Below are 19,602 nucleotides of genomic sequence, written 5' to 3'. Positions count from 1 at the left end.
ATATACTGTATATATACATATATACGGTATATATATATATATATATGTGTATATATATACATGTGTGTTTATGTGTATATATATCTCATTCTACAGTACCATTCGTGTGTCAGTTGTAATCTAATTCAGTGTTATGGAATATATGATTTCAAAAGTTTCACTTAGTCTTCATAACTGACTGAACACGGGCAACAAACGTATAGCTAACGTAGCCGACAAGGATTTCGCATGTGGACACAAATAAGTCCAGTAATAATATAGCCCATTTACAAAATACAACCAATAAAAATTTCAAAATTTTCAAACTTCCTTGTAAAAAGTAATCCCCCGAGCCTTGCTGTCAGTAGTCCGCCAATTTCAACAAAAATATACCACACAATGCACAGGCATCTTGTATTTATCTTGGCGACCAGACAACCAGTTCAAAATGGCGGCCCCATTTCTTGCGCCCCGGCAGCCAATGCAGCGCCTATTCTTCATGTCAATGTTCAGACCTAGCTATGAATTTAAACTTCTTTCAAGCATTTTGGTCTATCACCTCCTTGGGCATCTTTTGAAAGTTACTTGAAAAAAATGATGGTTTTTAATTTTCCAAAACTTAACGGCGTTAGAGTGGCAGGTTCATAAAAGTGACATTTCCCCATTGCTCACAATTTTTATCCAGAATATTGTGAAACTTTAATATATGAATTGTTGGCTTGAGCTGAACAAAACAATACAACATTCCATATGAAGATATTAGGAATGTGTAAACAAAAACCTCTGTTGCTAAGATAATCCAAAGATAAACTTTTGCCAATTCTTCTAAAAATGACATAAACCTGTTTGTCACCTCCAGGAGGCTAAGAAATAAAATGGTTGCAATGGAGATACAGCTAATAGAAAAGCTGTCATTTTGAAAAAACTGTTTCTTTTATGAAGTGGTCATGTAGGTCTCAGACCAGGGTTGGCATAGGCAGTGATGGTGGATAAAAAGAGGGTAATTGGGGGTCGGCGGGGATGGGGACATACAGCACTGCTTGGGACTTTAATTCTGTCTTCAGTCAAAACTGTGTTCTTCCCAATACTCCCCTTAACCTTTAATTCTCCACCCAAAACTCAGTTATCTGTGGACCTCAGCGGCCCCGATGGCACATTGACTCTCAGAGCCAGAGGACTGGACTCATCGGCTGACCCAGTGAGCTGTGTTTTCAGCGGGGAAGGAGTGGAGGCCCTGATGGACCTCCACTGGCACAAGGTGGCCCTGAGCGTGCAGCATGGCGCTGCCTCTCTCCATGTGGACTGCAGCTCCATTGAGACCAAACCGCTTGAGCCCAGAGGAGTGGTGGACACCAGCGGACACACGCTGCTGGCCGTTCGTGCTTCAGATGCTGGACCGGTGCAGGTTTGGCAGTCACTTTGATACTTTTGTTCGTACTTTTTTTTCCTTTTATATATTTACATATATTTTATCCCAGAAAGGAAGTTCCAAACAGACTTCTGTTGAGAAATGAGCAGCCATTACCCAGTTTTATACTTGTCAGAATAATCATTTTGGATCTGCAGCCTTTTTATTTTTTTACATATTCTTGCTGATCTTAATTTGTTTTCATGATATTTTTGCTACAGTGCAAGTTATTTAAGTAATAAATTGGCCAATGAGATGACTTAATACCAAGATGTGGTCCTGTGTCTAACCTTTAAAGTCCTTGCAAGAAGGGGTGTAGTCTTCTAACACGCTTCCTCCTGATTGGCCAGAGTGATTGCCATAGTAACGTAGACTCGTTCCGACTTAGACTAATCACTGCTGACTGACGAAGTCTGGTTCCAACATTTAATGAAAAAAGAACAGAACCCTGTGGAAACACCCATTGACTGTATATGAGAAATGGACTGAGAGAGTGTGACATCACTCATAGAAAGTCTTACTTCCGGCTCCAAAGACTTGAAGAGAAGTCAGTCACAATTTTTTTTTATTTTTTTTTTGCTATATGGACGGTGCCATTTGGAGCCAGACAGACAACGACAGTAAACAGCGATTGGTCTGAATCAGTCTGAGTCAACTTTGTTGAAGCAGTTGATCTCACCAATCAGGAGTGAGCTTGTTGGAATTCCAAGCCACTCTGGAGAATCTGTCAGTCAAACATTCAATGTGGGAGCCAGCTGGCACCAAAACACACACACGCAAACACACCCACGCACACACACATATATATATATATATATATATATATATGTATATATATATATATATATATATATTTGGGCTGTCAGATTTGTCGTGTTAAAAACGCGTTAATCTGACACGTGCTTGACACCGACAATTTTTTTGACGCATTAATCGCAGATTTTTCTCATATGTGCCTTTCCATACTGCGCGCGCGGGCGTCCCGCCCCGTAACTCACCGGCTGCTCTCACTAGAACACAGGCGGGTCTCCAACCACCGAGCTGCGAGCTAAAACCGGCCGGCGCTAGGACCTGGAGAGCTCCTGCACCCTAACCCGGCTCCGGTTCGCGTCCAGTACCACGTCTGGTGGTACCGGCTCGCGTCCGGCGCCACGTCCCGAGAGCTGCGGACCCCCGACGTTCCGAACAGCAAGTGCACAGGGGGACGTTTTAAATGTTCTGGAGGTTTAAGCGAGATCCAGCCCCAGCATGGCGGTCTGTCTGCCGGCATATTCATCGTGAGCTCCGCTGGACACGTGGCTGCATCGAGCTGCAGCCAGAGAACGCGGCGGCAGTAACAGACTGTCAAACTATCCACAGTGTATCCCGCTTTTCTCAGTCTTTAAGGTTTTAAAAAACAAAAGTTAATTGGAAATGATAAATCTCTATTTCATTTATTACTGCAATTCAGCAGAGGAGGAAAAGATTTGGTCCTGACAAAAAATGAACATGAAAGTGTTATGGACATTTTATTTTTGATGTTTTTTATTTTATTTTACTGAACATTGATTGAAGTTTTGAATTTAAAATGCCCTTCACTTGTACTTGGGCTTTTGTTAGGGATTTTATGTTACAGCCCTTTATTGTTAGGAAAGTTTATCTCAATACAATGTTACAAAATAAAGTATTTGATGAAAACTATTAATTTTGCCATTCTTGTTTTTATAATTAATGTAGAACTGCTAAATTCCACGAAGCACACATTTTTTTTCCTTAAAAAAAGGCCACATTTTAATTTGCGATTAATCGTGGGTTAACTCTGGACAAAATGCGATTAATCGCGATTAAATATTTTAATCGCCTGACAGCTCTAATATATATATATATATATATATATATATATATATATATATATATATATATATATATATATATATATATATATATATAGTGTGTGTGTGTGTGTGTGTATGTATGTTAAATATGTTAAATAAAGTAGCAGAGTAAGAATGGTCTTTCCGACAAATATATTGACTGAGTAATAAAGTTTATTTCTCTATAGATGTCTATGGGATTTTGGCGTGAGGAGTCACTGTCCAGTTCTCTTATATAGTCAATGGTAACGCCTAAAGCAGGAGTGATAGTTTTCTACGATTTAGACAGTATAAACCTTCAAGTTTCTAATCATTTGCATTTCTTGCAATAATGGCATAACAAAGAAAATATTACATTAACTTTTTTTCTTTTGTTTTATAGTCTGATGAGAAAAAGACATACATACATAAACAGCAGGATTAATGCTTTCTGAGTTAAATGTGCTTTATTTTTTTAGAGCACTATGTACCAGTAGCATGAACGAGGTTTAATTTTTTTTTTTTTAATAAATAATTTAGTGCGTGGAAAAAGTAAATATTTTAACCTGAAAATATTCACATTAATATTTAAGTGTAGTTGGTTTTTAGCTCAGTCATGCTTATTTAAGTGAGTAGGATGCATTTTTTGGCTGGCATTTCGATAAATATATATTTACCGCAAAAAAAAAAAAAAAGTTAAAATAAAGCCTTATTATGTGACTGTTTGCCAGATGTAGTTTTTTTATATAAATGTAAAAACAAGTTTGTATTACAGAGTTGTAAAACTAAGAACTTGTGTTCTGTGTCTGATTTGAATAAACATAAAGTTGCTCCTGCCTACTCATTTATTGTAAATGTCATCCTAAGTTATTCTTTGAACATATGCTGACCTTTATTATCTTTCTCTATGAACAGGGTGGTTTCTGATGCTGAAAGGACCAGTGTTTCTTTATTAGATCAGTAGCATTTGCAGTGACATGTTATTATGTTGTACTGCATATTTCAATATCCTGAAGAAAATATACATAAACATATATTTTTGTGAATGCAGTCCCTAGCCTAAAAGCCTTTAAAATATTTACCCACTTTTGATGTGCACATGCACACAAGATTTGTGCGTCTGTGGTTGTGTGCCGCTGCAGTTGTGGTCTGTTCTAATTTAAATAACAAAGCAGACCTTATAGAATCACAAACCCATACTATTAGTAATAATAATCTGTTAAATGGGTTAGTTAAAATTCAGAAAAGATATTTTGATGGCACAGAGTTGCACACTCAGGTGAACCTCCTGACAAATAACTTCCTCAATGCTTCACATAAATGAGAAATTAATTGGCTCTCTGTCTTGTTTACTGCCTCGTTTATAGATATTAACGACATAAAAAAGGAGAGTCAAAGCGTGGCATGCAAAAAAGCCTTTTTAAAACACTTTTCCTTTCTTTCTCCGTCCTATTTTCCTCTTTTTTTCAGATGGATATTCAGCAGGCGATGGTGTATTGTGACCCCTCTCTTGCCATCCGGGAGGCCTGCTGTGAGATACCCGGAGCTCGGGTAAAAACAAACTCAGAAACTGCAAAATAAAAACAGAGTTTTCTGTTTTTGTCTAGATATTCTGTCATGAGAAAATACAGGATGATACTACTTGTTTATGATATTAATTCTTAATAAATCCAATATATAACATTGTGATCCGCAGAAGCCACTTTCTACACAATTGTCCTATCTAGTGCTCAAAATTCATATTATCTCTTTAGTTCCCAACAAATTCAAGTTTTAAATGATTTGTAATTTTTCTTTTATCAAAACTTGCTAGAATCCAATACTGTCTTCTTTACATGTGTTGAATTGGTTGAAATGAGGCAAGATTTGGACTACTCGCTTTAAAAAAGAACACTTTTTGTTCTTTAGAAATGCAAGTTATTGTATTCAGAGACAGCACAAGACAAGTAGTCAGTTGGAAGTCTTTTTCACTGAAAGAAGAAAAAGCCAAAAAGGCAAATTAAATGACAAAAAAGATTCCCACAAAAAAGATTAAGCAATCTCCTACCTGTAATCACATTTTTTTTTCGTGGACATGTATAATCAGATCATTTTCTGTAGAAAAAAAAAAAACAAAAACTAAAAATGCCACGAATACAAAAGCATTTACCTGGTAGGGGATTGTTTAAAGACTTTTATTGGTGGAACTGGGTTGTAAGATGGTGTCGCGGGGTTCTCTTAAGAGTCCAGGAAAAATCAGCCAAACAGGAGGCAAGCCAGGAGAGATTCCATTGTGTTTTTCTTTTTAATAAAGTCTTTGGGTTTTACAAAAATAAAGCAGGGTTGAGGACAAAATGACAGACCCAAAATAAATCCAATAAGTTTTTATCTGGTCACTTTATGTTCAAAAACTCAGACTGGCACTTCTTCTGCCTGTTTCTCTTTCAGTTACTCACTGCCATTGTGAGAGAGAAGTACCTCCATTTATACTCCTTCTGGCCACTCCCACCTAATTAAGCATTTTACTCAGAATATTAACTTCCACATAATACTACATTTAAACAATCCATTTCCATAAGTTCTTCTTAACTTCAGATTCTAAGTAACAGTATTGAAATACAATTAATCCATTTAAACTATAACATAAAATAAAAATAAAAAAAACAAACACCAAACAATTTAAATTAGAAACAGCTGTCTCAAAACTGACATCAAAATTATATAAACAGGAAAAACAAATTCCTCGGTTTGGCTGTCAGTGAAGGTGGGGAAAAAGGGGGCGTGGCTAAGACGCCGTGCTGGAGAGCCGCGGTGAGTAAATGTTTGTATGTGTGTGTGTGCGGAAACTAGCGATGACCAAGTGTGCACCCGAGGTCTAAACTGTAAGAAACGAAAGATAATTTACAAGATAATGTGGTGGGATAACGGCAGAGTTGGTTTATGACATGGATGCGCGCGCCAGCGTGTAGGTGTGTGTGTGTATGTGCGTGTGCTCACTGCGCTCACTCAGACGGAGGGACGGAGCCGCTCCGTCACAGATAGTCATCTACTTTGTGGTAAAAGCACCAAATTTGAAATGAATGTTTACCATAAGAAAAATCTATGATTTTAATATATATATATAATAGTATTGTGTAGGTACTCCTCAAGTCAAAAGTCTATATTTTTGTGCATGAACAGTCCATTTGACAGTCCATGACCAAGCAGTAGAGTGGTCGACCTCTGACTGGAAAACTGCTGGTTTGATTCCCACTCTGCCCTCCAAGTGTCCTTGGGCAGGACACTGAACCTCACATTGCCTCTAGTGGAAGGTTGATACCAGTGTTCAACAGTGGAGCCACCATCACTGTGTGAATGTGTATGTGAAAAAAGACTGTAACTGTAAAGCGCATTAGGCCTTAAAAGAAGGTAGAGAAGTGCTATATAAGTAAACGCCATGCACCATTTTGATGAAAATAGCTGCGTTTCCATTACACATATGCGGAAAAACTCAAAAATTCTAGAAATGTCGAAAAAACACTACTACGCAATGACAGGGTTTTCAATTAACTTATAATCATGCATATAAACAAAAACCAACTCACGCAGTAAGTCGTTAAAAACACGGCAATGGATGAGAACAAGTATTGCTTTAATTTGATTAAGTAAAAGGGAGCATTTAGGTGACATCACAGCAGTGTTGCGCGGCAGTGCTCGAGCGCTCCGTGCATGCAGCGCAACTAGTTTGACAGTCACAGATGCACGTGAGAAACCTGTTCAGCATTATTAAAAAAAAATAACCATTCTAAGTAGCTGGACCCTTTTTCTGTTTGAAAACACGACAAGGTCCATTCAAGTATCTGTCACGGCACTAGCCGGAGGAGTTGTGTATCTAAAGCTTCCGTGTCACACAACTTATAATGATCTAAGATGCTGTTTAATCTCTCGTGGCGCCAGCCATGATATTTTGGTCGAAAAAAACTCTTGTTTTTGGTCAAAAAAGATAATATAACAGGCATAACAAATATGTTTTTTTGTGTGTGTGTTTTAAGCTTTGAATCTTTAACATCTGAGTTGTTTCTGTTAAAACCAACAAATATTTTTGACACTCCGTGACTCCTTAGAAGATAAATGTGAATTGGCTGATCTGCTGACTTTGCGCTGGTAAGCAACACTTTAAAGCGCTTTTTCACCAATATATGTTATATTATATACATATAAATACGTGTATATATATATATATACATATATGTTTATATATTAATATATATTTCTTTTGGCTACAACGCTGAATTTTTGTCTCCAGCTAATGATTAGCCACCATCTTGTCTGCCACCAGTTCTCTTGTAATTTTTGTAACAATTGAGAGTATGGACGCCATCTTTAAAAATGGCCGCCATTTTGGATTTTTCTTGTGGTAAACTTGATTTTCTGAAAGATATGATTCTATCTGTTCCCGATTTGGTGTGCTTATACCACAAAATGCACAATTTATATGACCTATATAACCTAACCGGCTCCAGTTTATTAGAAAACCAAGTCAATATTCCATTGTTTGCAGCTGCTTATCATCAGCAATTACACCAGTAGCTACAAGTAAAAGACAAATATGACTTATTATTTTACCATATCAAGTTGACAAATTACATATTGTTTGACTTATTTGGTTGCAAATCTGTATTTTTTGTTGCAATTTTGAAAAACTCAATTCAAATAGATACTTAACATCAAAACTCTTTACTAATGTCACAACTCTTTGCTTTATTTTGCATCTAAACATGTTTTATTCAACTTTTTGACAGACTTTTCCCTATAGTCTGCTTATTAGTTTATGTGTTATGTGCCACTGTGATTACGGAGTAGATTTCAGTGGTGGAGCACAAAAAAAGAGGGCAAAACTTCCTCACATGGATAAAAGTGAAGAGCTCAGCACTCGGAAATGCATGCTGTAAAATTGATTAGGGGTGTTTTTTAAGAAAAAAGGCTTTTCACTTTTGCTGGTGGCATGTTTGCTGCAGGGCTCCCTCCAAGCTGCATTTAAATTCCAGAGGAGTCAGGGAGCATATATATGGTGCATAATTCCTGACATTCGCACACCTGTTTTTGAAAAAGAAAGTATGAAATGCTTATTTTTTTGGAATTCACGAGTTGTCTTTCTGTAGTGGATTTGAGTGAACTGATTGGTTTTATATGCAATAACAGTCATTGACATATGATGTTCCAAATTAAACAAAAAATGCTGCTTTGAATTTATCCTTTCTGAAGTTATCATATTTTAAGCAGACTTGGATTAAAAAACATCAAGACAAAATCATAAAGACATTTGCAGTAATTCAGTTGTAGACTGACATACTATTGATTGTCTATTATTTTTGTTGTACTATTTATACAGTCATTTTTTGTGAGTTAGATCAACAGCTTTATTGAGTAAATCTTATGAAGATTAGTATTTTCCAAACTGAAACTTATCCCTCCTTTATCATTTGCCCTAATGTGTTGGGAATTAGGTTTTTAATATGGATCTGCTGTACAGGGAAAAATCCCACATTGTACTCAGCGATGAAATATTAAATACTATTAGAATGATTTCCTTTGTAGAGCATCAATGAGATGAAGCACTTCCTCGTAATGTGACAATGATCTGTTTTGCCATGTCCTTTAGAGCTACAAAGTGACATGGTTGTGTGTGCTTGCAGTGCCCTCCTGATGCTCCCAAGAGCCGGCGTGCGGCTGAAAATGACCTGCTGGAAAACACGTTCAACCAGGTAAATGACAGGCTACCGACACACATGAAGAACCAAATGTCTGAATGATTCCAGTTTAGACTTTTACAGGAGATAATCTAACCTATATTACCACCTTACATGTTTTGGTGACTGCATTAAGGAAAATTAAAAAGGACGATCAAGGTTGTTTTTCTCTCAGGTTCAAATAGATGGGAAACCAAAGGTATACCTCGTAATGACCTATACTGGACTGCAAGAGCAGTATTGTCTTTATAATTTTTGTTTTTAATTGCAAAAAATTCACATACAAGTACTCAGAAAAATATGCACAACCTAGTACCCAGTAAAAAATCATTTTTAACATAGTGAATGACCCTTCCCAAAATACAATAACATTTCATAACAATGGGAAAAAATTACTGGGTGTAAATTTTCTTATAGGGCTCAATTTAAGAAAAAAAATGTACTAATGATACTAAATTACACTTGCGGGTGTATCCAAAGGAAGCACCTGCTTGGCGGTCATGTCTTGGCAAAGTGCAAAATTTGTCCATTTTCCCTTTTATGCACAATATAGGAAGAGAACAGTTTTGTTCAAGAGATCTCAAAGGACCTATCCATCCATCCATCCATCCATCTTCCTGACCACTTCTTCCCTTACGGGGTCGCGGGGGTGCCGGAGCCTATCCCGGCTACTGATGGGCGAAGGCGGGGTACACCCCGGACAGGTCGCCAGTCTGTCTCAGGGCCTCAATCACACACATCCACTCTCACATTCACACCTAGGGGCAATTTAGAGTCACCAATTAACCTATGAAGCATGTTTTTGGATGGTGGGAGGAAGCCGGAGTCCCTGGTGAAAACCCACGCATGCACGGGGAGAACATGCAAACTCCACACAGAAAGGTCCCAAATCCCCCAGCCGGGAGTCGAACCGGGGCCTTCTCGCTGTGAGGCAAGAGCGTTAACCACTGCGCCACCGTGCAGCCCCTCAAAGGACCTATACAATACAAAATCCCCTTTTGAGCTTTAAGTGTATTACAATGTTCATTCCTCACTATAAACTACTCTAAATTGATATTTTGATCCATTTATGCATTTTTGAGTATTCTTCCAAAAACCTGTGCTCTGAGCACCAGCCCCTTCCAATCCATGAAAACAAGCGAGTTTTCACGAGCTGATGTCACAAAGTGAGAACAGCCCCTTCCAGGAAGAGTCTGCGCTGGCAGAACTGCCCCCAAGGCTAACCTAAACACCCAGTTTCTCCACTCAGCTAGCGGTGATCAGCCGTGTGAAATGACTATATTAGGAATGTAGGCAGGGGTAACAAGAACATCCGTTGCCATGGAAATCTAAAAATTTACTTTTGCAGATTCTTCTAAAAATTACATAGACCTGTTCGTCACCCCCAGACGGCTTGAAATTTAAATGGTTGCTGTGGAGATGAAACCAAAAGAAGAGACGCCATTTTGAAAAAAATATATATATATATATATTTTTTTTATGGAAATTTCATTTGCAGTTCTGACAGAGGCGCCAGAGGGGGAAAGTGAGTCAGTGAGGGCGGGGGCGTCCTGGCTTTAATTTTTTTTTAAGTTTGAAGGAAATCATGAAAAATCGAATTCCTACTCACTAATTTTGTGTCTGGTGGATGTTTTTCACCACAGTTCTTTCAAAATGTTTATTTTCTATTCTTGCACGTTTTGTGATTGCTTTCTCATTTCTTAATGCCGGTCTCATGTTTGTGCTGTAGATGACTGTTATTAACAGCAGACTTTTGGAGACAGTAATCAGTCCCATTGATGATTCCAGCCAGGAACAAGTATAGCATGTTTCCTTCTCTCATCTCCTCCTTCAGCTCTCAGAAATCACTTATTTCAAATGTTCAGTCTGAACGGCTAATTTGTTTGCTTTAAGGTCTGTGCACCTTACACTCAGAACAAAACAAATAGCTCTAGTATGCAAAAAGATCAAGTTAAAATGAAACAAAATAAATGTAAATAATGTAAAGAAAAAAACAGTCAGGGTAAATCTGTTTAAAAAAAAGATGTTTTCAAATGTATGAATATTTCTATGGTCTGCATCAAAAACAGTGCTTTTACATGATTAATGGGCTAAATTTATGCATTGTTATTTTGTAAAGCTGTTTACATTTTTACTTTATTTTCTACATTTTTATTCTGGTAATCACTGCTGCCATTTTTTTTTTCCTGTGAAAACAACACATTTTTTTCTTTTTTCTTTTCATGTTATTCTTAAAAATAAAACCACAGAATTCAATTTGTTTTTTGATCATTTCATGAGTTGTGAATATAAAATTTAACTTGGACATTTTGAATTAGTGTTTCCTAATTTTACTGATGGATTAAAGCATTTTTTACTGATCCAGATACAGATATTTGCATGTTTTACTTTTTGTTGAGGCCTAACTATTAAACTGCTCGTTAGCTTTACTCAGGCCTAATACAACAACAACAACAAAAAAAAAGAAAATTCAAAGTACACCCAAGGCCTGAGCATCAGCCCCATCAATGCCTTGATGTTATGATCTTACAAAAGACTAACAGAAACAGGAAGTTGATTTACAGTTTTGAGCTGTGTTTCTACAACCACCTTAAGACTGGGTTTTACGGTTGTTAAACTCAAATCGAGGTGTGCTTTGCCTTCTATTGGTGTGTAGATCAAACCTGTAAAATAAAAAGGCAGTTTAAATAATGTCTTAAGCCTCTATAACAGGGGTCACCAACCTTTTTGGAACTGCGGGCTACTTCATGGGTACTGAATCATGCGAAGGGCTACCGGTTTGAAATAATACATGTACTCAGTTTGCCTTTAGTTCTTCATTATTAATAATGAATAATGATACTTCTCTATGTGAAGACACGGATTTCTTAGCATAATTATCAATAATGACAACAAGCTAGGAAACAGATATCAATATTCAGAACTTTATTAATCTCAACAGATCTTCTCACATTTTGAGGTAATGACCAAATGAAATGTTTTTAACAAAATTAAAACTTATTAATTAATTATTAATTAATTATAACTATTATTAGTAGATACGCTCCTTAAACGCTTTAATTCAGTCTCATGTACCCGTCCCTTTATTTTCCTTAAACCTCTGAACAGGTTGACTGACAGATCTCACAGCAGGCAAGAATCTGCACACTGTGCGTTCACTGACCTCTGGACATGAGCAAACAGCCACTCGGCCCAACTCAGTTTGCTAAACTTTGTCATTTTTAAACAACCCGCAGCAAAACAAATCAGTTTTTCAGAGAAAACGTCGACACTATTTAATCATACGGTGCCGGTGTTCTATTTTTTCTCTGATAAACTGCTTCATTTTACTGCCGATATCCGAGGCTCAGTGAACGCACCATGCAGAAACACTCAGCAGCTCTGGGTTCTGTTTCCATTACACATGAAACTTTAACCAAATTCTAGGAATTTAGAAAAAAACAGTGTCGCAATGATACGGTTTCATAATAATGCGATAAAACACAAACCAACTCACGCGATATGTCATTATAAACACGGCAATATGTGTTTTTTTTATTTGATTCACTAAAAAGGAGCATTTGAGTGACGTCACAGCAGTGTGGTGCGCGTGCCGCGCTGGGTCGCGCAGCGAGTCCATTGACAGTCGCAAGTCAGAAGTCTGTTCAGTGGTATTTGAAAGAATGTTCAGAACAAGTATTCAGGCTGCAGAAGTGCGGCTACAGATGAAGCGATGAGGAAATCTTGGTTATTGATTTTACACTGAAAAAAATAATTAATAAGATTTACTTAAGAAAATCCTCGTAACAATTTGCACTAACAATTCTTGATTAAATTTTACTGCATTTATGAATATAAAAACTACCAAAAACAGTCTAGTAAAATTTACTTACGTCCACAAGTAAGGTTATTATCAAATCTTAAGTAAATAGAGCAAACATAAATTTCTCTAATAAAATTTACATAATAGTAATGAATGCTCCAAAAGTAATTACAACAATTTAAAAAGTAGATCTTACTAATAAACAATAGAAAAATTTGATTATATAAAAAATAAGTAAACTTAACTTCTTTACTAGAAAAATCTATGTATTTGCATAATATTTGAATTATTATGTAAATATTATGAGGAATAATTAAGTATATATTACTGATGCAAAAAGTTTTTTTTTTTTCAGTGTACAGAGGAGATGCAAGATCAGCTGTGATCAGCTGTACTCGGACAGACACTTCAGAAGCGCATTTAATTCGAAAAAAGTCAATTTCCATTACGAAAAATATCCATCCATTTCAATACGCCCCCCAAACCAGCTCCCAATAACTCTTTTTCGAAAAATGTGAGGTTTTTTTTTTTTTGTTTGTTGTAATTTGTGTTTTCATTAAAGATAACTAATAATCAAATATTCTCGGTGTCTCCATGTGGGAAAGAGAGAAGGGGGCGCCTCATTCTTTGTTATTAGCTGCGTTTCCATTACACATTTGCGCAAAACTTTATGGAAATTCTAGGAATAAAAAAAAAAAAAACCTTTCGAAATGACACTGTTTCCATTAAATTATAATTTTGCGATAAAGCACAAACCAACTCACGCGATAAGTCATTAAAAACACGGCGATGAACGACAACAAGTATTTTTTTTTTATTTCATTCACTAAAAGGGAGCATGTGGGTGACGTCATAGCTTTGTCTGGGACGCGCGTGCAGCGCAGCTCGACTCAGGAGAGGGAGGAGTCTGTTCAGCGGTTAAAAGGAAAAAGCAGCAAATAAGCACCTGGACCTTTTTTCTGTCTGAAAACACGACATCATAAATTCCAGTTTCTGTCACGGCGCTCGCGCTCATGAGACTTGAGGCTCCAAGCTGCAAAAGTGCGTCTGTAGATGAAACGATTAGGAAATGAGGAGCTGCTGCGCGATTCTGTATGACCCCCAATTTCTGAAGCGTTTTGACGCTCCAGGACTTCTCGGTGCCCCGGCTCAGCGGCGCTCAGATCAGACACTTAATACCGAGAAGAGCATTCATTTCGAAAAAAGTGTTTCCGTTACAGTTTTGCGAAAAATGTCTATTTCCTCCTCTAAGCGCAATTTTTTTTCGAAAAATGCCAGTTTTTTTCGAAACTGTGGTGTTTCCATTAGGAGAATTTATTATCCAAATTCCAATTTGCGAAATTTCAGAGTTACTGGAAATTTGACTATTGATTATCTCGTTAAGGAGAAAACGATTTAAAAAAAGAAAAAAAGAGAGATAAGCCGTTTTTGGCTTCAGAAATAATGAACATCTATTTTTAAGATGTTTTAATTTGTAATTCTTTATAAAGGGAGGTGTTATTTAAAAAAAAATTGCATCACAATAAAATAAAATTTTCGAGCAGCTCACAAGTGAGTTGTGCTATTTTTAGAAGAGACCTGCGGGCGACTGATGTGGAGCTCGCGGGCGACCTGGCGCACGCGGGCAACGTGTTGGTGACCCCTGCTCTATAAGCTCTGCAAATGTGGAGTTCTCTATATTCTGTGATGAATATCTCCATCACTGCTCCAGAGTAAAACAGTTACAGAAAAACCTTTGCGCAGTTGTTTGTGCACTCCCTTTCTAATATTTTGCTATCAGTGCTTCCTTTAGCTGCAAAGACTTTTTTGGCCTAATTTATGTATTTTAGCTCAGGTACTGTTAGGGCTTTTCTAATAGTTATTATCTAAGCAACAGTAGAGCTTGGTCAGTGTAGAGGCAAATTAATTCCACCTCAGAAATATGAATATGAACAGTCTCACTGAGTTTCCCCATAGAGTTCTTGCTCGGTTTCAGCAGACTCGTATCAAAGGTATTTGCCAAAGCAGAAAAGACCGTCTCACACAGTGTAAGAACAGTGTTTTCTGTTTTAAAGTCGCCCGGCTATTCCAGTAGTATTGCTTTATGGTTTTTCAAACTAAAACTTCTCCGACAACTGATACGACTTCAAATCATTAATATATTTTGTTCAACCAAAAGTTTTAAATGTTCCTTATGAAGAAAAACTTAAAGACAGCTGTTAAACATGACCAATTAAGTCTGCTTTTAAGATATAAGCACATATATTTAACACAGATTAGCCTGTCGACTGACAGGTGATGTGAATTACATTTATTATCCCTTCATTGTGGAACCTGTGGGTAGGTGACATACACTCAGGCTGCAAGTGAATATTTTTTCTTCAAAGTTGAGGTACTAGAAGTAGAAAATCTGCAAACTTTGGCAATTGAAGTCAGGAGGACAAGTATGACGACTAGACAACTAGGGTTGTGTCCAAATGTAAGGTTTTGAACGGCGTTCATTGGGTGGTGTTCAGAATAGGTCAAGAATTAGCTTAAAGTGTTGACTTTGGCTTCAGATTCAATGGGTCTCAATACAAAAGGAATATATTTTTTTAAAACAAAAATACACTTGGTTTCCCAATTGAATTAGTTACAGAACTCCATTCCTCTATCATCTAAAACCACGCAATCCATCTTGGGGTCACGGTGCTGCAGAGGCCTGTCCTGGCTACCGTTGGGTCAAGGCAGGGTACACCATGAATGGGCTGTCTATTTGTCACAGGGCCAGACAATCACACACACCCTCACATTCACACCTTTGGAACAATTTGCAGTCATCACTTAACCTATGAAGCTCTTCTTTGGATTGTGGGAGGAAGCTGGAGTGCCCAGAGAAAAACCCACAAATGCAAGAGGAGAAAATGCAACATCCAACTAGAAAGTTCCCAGCCGGGTTTGAATAAGGTCTTTTTGCTAACCACTGCACCACCTGTAATAGAACCCCCATTAATAAATTAAAATCTTTCCAAAACAAAAATCTCTCCACCCAATATTTGTCTGACAGGACAAGAGATGTAATCTCAAAGCTTCCACACCTTGAGGCGTCTAGGGTCGTGTCCCAATTCCCTCACTACTTATTGATCTATAGAGCATTTGCCATTTTATTGGTGTTCAAACCTTTAATTCCAAAATCCAGTGCCCTGAAAGTTTCTACAAAAAAGCAGAGTTCATAAATGCTCACTGGAATGGTGAACAAAGACCACAATGCATTGTGTTTAAATGAAAAAAACATACGTTTTTAAAGTCAGAACACAATGGATTCATAAATATTCATGGTAAGATGCTCATAATTATTATGGTTTTACTTTGCCAAATATGTGATGTCATATTTGCAGTAACAAAATGTAGTGAGCATGTACATTACCATCTACAACACTAAATAGTCTTGCACTAAATAGTCTTTTAGAAAGCAGTGAGGGGACATAACCTGGCTGTTTGATCTTGATACCAAATAATTCAGCACACTTGTTTTGAGTAGTAGTTATTTTGTTTTTGGATGATCGCCGAAAATATTATAACAAAAATAATTCAAATGCTGCCCTTGAAGGAGCTAATCTAAAGTCACCAAATACGAACAGTTGACTTTTTGATTATACATTAAGCCTCGGACAGCAGCTCCCCCCCAGCCGTTCCATTCAACCGATGGGGGGCCCCAATAAATATGGGTCCGTACTGTATAATGAGTTCATTTTACAATGGATATGCTCAAAATACCGGATCGTACCCGACCGCTCAGTTAAAACGAGGCTCTGGTTTTCCCATTAAGTGAGATAGATGCAAGATAACTCATCTATCCAGTCTGGTACAGTCCGGTCCGTTAGGAGAGGTACAGTATGGTCCAGCTAATTCTTGCAAGCTTTTCCACTCAGTTAAGCCTCAATTCCACTTAACAGTTTGAGTTCACAGCACCTGCATGGTGCAGACCGCTAGTGTGTTGCACCCTGTATCACACTGTCACCAAAGGATAGCAAGGAACTTTTGCAGAAATACCACAGTTCAGTTCTTGCTGCTGTTTGCAGACATTTTCAAGATAGACTTGTGACTAAAAAGAGAACACAGGAAACCGCAAGCACCAGAATAATTACAAATGTTGGAAATTTTAGCTTAAATGAGCGCCATATTGACGCTTTTTTATGTCATCATCACTTTCTGTCAAACAATTGGTGGTTAGAGCAGCTCCGCCCCAGCCGTTCCATTCTATTTTTCAATGGACCTTCAACCGATAGGTGCCCCCAGGAGATATAGGTCATTACTGCTTAATGGGTTCATTTTACAATGGAAACACTTAAAATACCGGATCGTACCCGACCGCTCAGTGGAAATGAGGCTTTGGTTTTCCCATTGAGTAAGATAGATGTACGATAAACCATCCATCCATCTTCTAATTTATCGCTATTTTAATTCAATAGCAAATTAAAAAAAAAAAGTCAATCAGTTGTTATGAATATAAAATGTTAGTTAATGTACCAATTCTTCAGCCAGCTGAATGCCGGAAAACTGTAGTCAGGTAATTCCGAGCCCAACTGGCCATTGTCTTATCATCGCAAGCTGAGCTGCACTTGTTTCTGTTTACACACATAATGCTGTTTTAAACTCATTTCCACTTGGACACTAAAGTTCAGGTGCACAGAGAGAACTTACATGAGAGCAGAACCTCTCCTGTCCTCCACACACCTCCTCAAGCATGTTGTGGTTTAATTCATTTTCCTATGAATGTTTTCGGCTCTGATATCGAGTTTTGAACTTCAGCTTCCAGTGAGGTCAAACAGCTTATTCTTGCAACTACTTTCAATAAAAGTTTTGCAGAGTTTTGTGAGCTTTACGTGTCTGTGTGCTGGTCTCAGTAGTCACTGCTTTCCTGAGATACGGCGAATCTCAGCCAAACTGTTTCTTATCTGCCTGTGCTGTAAGCTTCTCCCCTCTTGCTTTTTAGCTGAAAGGTCATCTAGCCTTCAAGATGTCCTAATATATTTTTTTTTCCTTTTTCCGGACCATAATGTCTTCCTACTTAACTTTCTATGATGAAGCCCAGCACAAATATACCTTCCCTCTAACATTTTCTTTCAAATAAGTTGTTGAAAAAATCTTTTTCTACTTTTGTTGTTGTCGTCACAACATGATACTCTACATATTTCTGTTCGGCTCCAAATTTGCAAAATTGTGTTTTTATTGGTATTTTTATTTTTTTTCTTTGGTCAAGAAAAAAAGGTCAGAGAAAGTTGTTAATGAGCGATGTGTGGACCCTGCTTCATCTTTTGTTTATCTGATGCAATAAGTTGAAACTTACAGATTTAAAGGGATGCACAGCTAGTGAAAAAAAATAACAGCATCCCCTTGAAGAAAATGCAATGTGATGCATGTATTAAGTTAGTTTAAAAACTCACTTCTGCCTTTTCTTTAACTCTGCAGGAAATGTTCACTTCTAAGGAGTTTGCAGAAAAAGTAAGCCTCACAATTCACACCCACACACAAAGTTGAATGTTTTATAGAACCTATGAGACAACATAAAGGTGTGAGCTAAAATACTATAAGTTCAAACAGTAAAAGTCTTGTTATGTACTCTCTGTTCTCTCTTGTCAGTTGGAAAAAACAATGCAAGTTCAGCCAAGTTTTCGGTTCTGTTTCTGCTCTTATTGTGTTGCTCTTCAGAAAAAACATCTGGCCTTTACTTTTCAAAAACGAGCAGATTTGTAACGCTTCACAGCATGATCTGCTTTGCCCCCTCACATTCACAGCTGTCCAAATGTGCTGCTTTCTAGTACGAGTCTTTTTCTTCAATCAGATTTGTGCTTTTAGATGTTTCACACTCTCTTGCATCTTTCTAGCCCAAACCCTATCAAAATATCCCATCAAATAGATTACCAGTGAGGGGGAAAAAAATTGAATTTATTTTTGAAGCATGCCCTTCATGCTCTGGCTTCAAATGAAAAATTAGTTGATGAAGATTTGGGAATTCCAAGATGAGATTTTAAAAAGCCTCACACAAACTGGTTTGCTGATGTCTGAACATGACAGCAAATAGTCAAGCTCTCAAAAATAAATGCATGTCTTCCTAATTTGGAATAAGAATAACGCATCTAAAAACATGGTGCTGTGAGGCAAGATTATGGGTTATGAAATGGAGTCTGTGGATGGGGCATGACACGAGGCAGCATGTCATCCATGAATGGTAGAATAACTAATCTGTGGATGTGTCTGTCTTTAGATAAGCTGCAATTTTGCAAAAATGAAAATAACCATGTATTTATAGTGTATGTCTACATCACCTGTCAACAATTTTACAATCCAGTTTGAGGAGGTAAAGTCTAATACATTTTTGAAATTGATACAAAAGTACAAAATGCTAGAGATTGAAGACAAGTGGGTTTCTTTAAATGAAAAATGTCAGAATTTCATGAAACAAGACCAAAAAATTTAGTTCTAAAAGGGAATGAGCCTTAAAAGTCGATCCTACAGGGATTCCAATTTTTTTTATTCTTACAACCTTCTCTGTCACAGCTGCAACACACTGTGGAACCAAACCCTCGTGAGCTTTTGTGGAACAGTATTTCATCGCTCAAAGTAGGGAGTTGTTTTAAAAATGGCAAAAGAAGGCAACAAGGGCAGAAAAGCGTACCTTTATTGTGGCTTGAAAATAGGTCTTTTTGAGAAAGACAGCTAAACTGCCATTGAGTACATTTTCTTGAACCATCAAAGCATCTAGAAATTCTGACAGGAAGAGGTCTGACTCAAAGAATCAGAGGAAAAGTTTCTGAGAGTTTGTATGAGGCGTTCCATGGGACAACTTTAAAGGGGCTCTACCTTGAAAATTTTACTTTTTTTGATTTCAAATGCATTTTACTGTTCATTCCT

At 37.4% G+C, this 19,602-nt stretch overlaps 1 protein-coding gene across 5 annotated transcripts in view; it reads left to right on the top strand.

Annotated features, from left to right (window-relative positions):
• The window catches only part of col16a1 (collagen, type XVI, alpha 1), a 110,303-nt gene that overhangs the window by 31,216 nt on the left and 59,485 nt on the right, over positions 1-19,602 (top strand). For all 5 annotated transcript variants that reach the window (XM_036214174.1, XM_036214173.1, XM_024293685.2 and 2 more), the window contains exons 6-9: positions 1,103-1,384; positions 4,690-4,770; positions 8,874-8,942; positions 18,160-18,192. In XM_036214174.1, the coding sequence (XP_036070067.1) occupies positions 1,103-1,384; positions 4,690-4,770; positions 8,874-8,942; positions 18,160-18,192 (465 nt within the window). The remainder of the gene's footprint in view (positions 1-1,102; positions 1,385-4,689; positions 4,771-8,873; positions 8,943-18,159; positions 18,193-19,602) is intronic.

This window comes from Oryzias melastigma, linkage group LG11 (assembly GCF_002922805.2).
Source record: "Oryzias melastigma strain HK-1 linkage group LG11, ASM292280v2, whole genome shotgun sequence".
NCBI lineage: Eukaryota > Metazoa > Chordata > Actinopteri > Beloniformes > Adrianichthyidae > Oryzias > Oryzias melastigma.
Note: the sequence above shows the minus strand (reverse complement) of the source record. Positions and strands in the feature narration are given on the sequence as shown.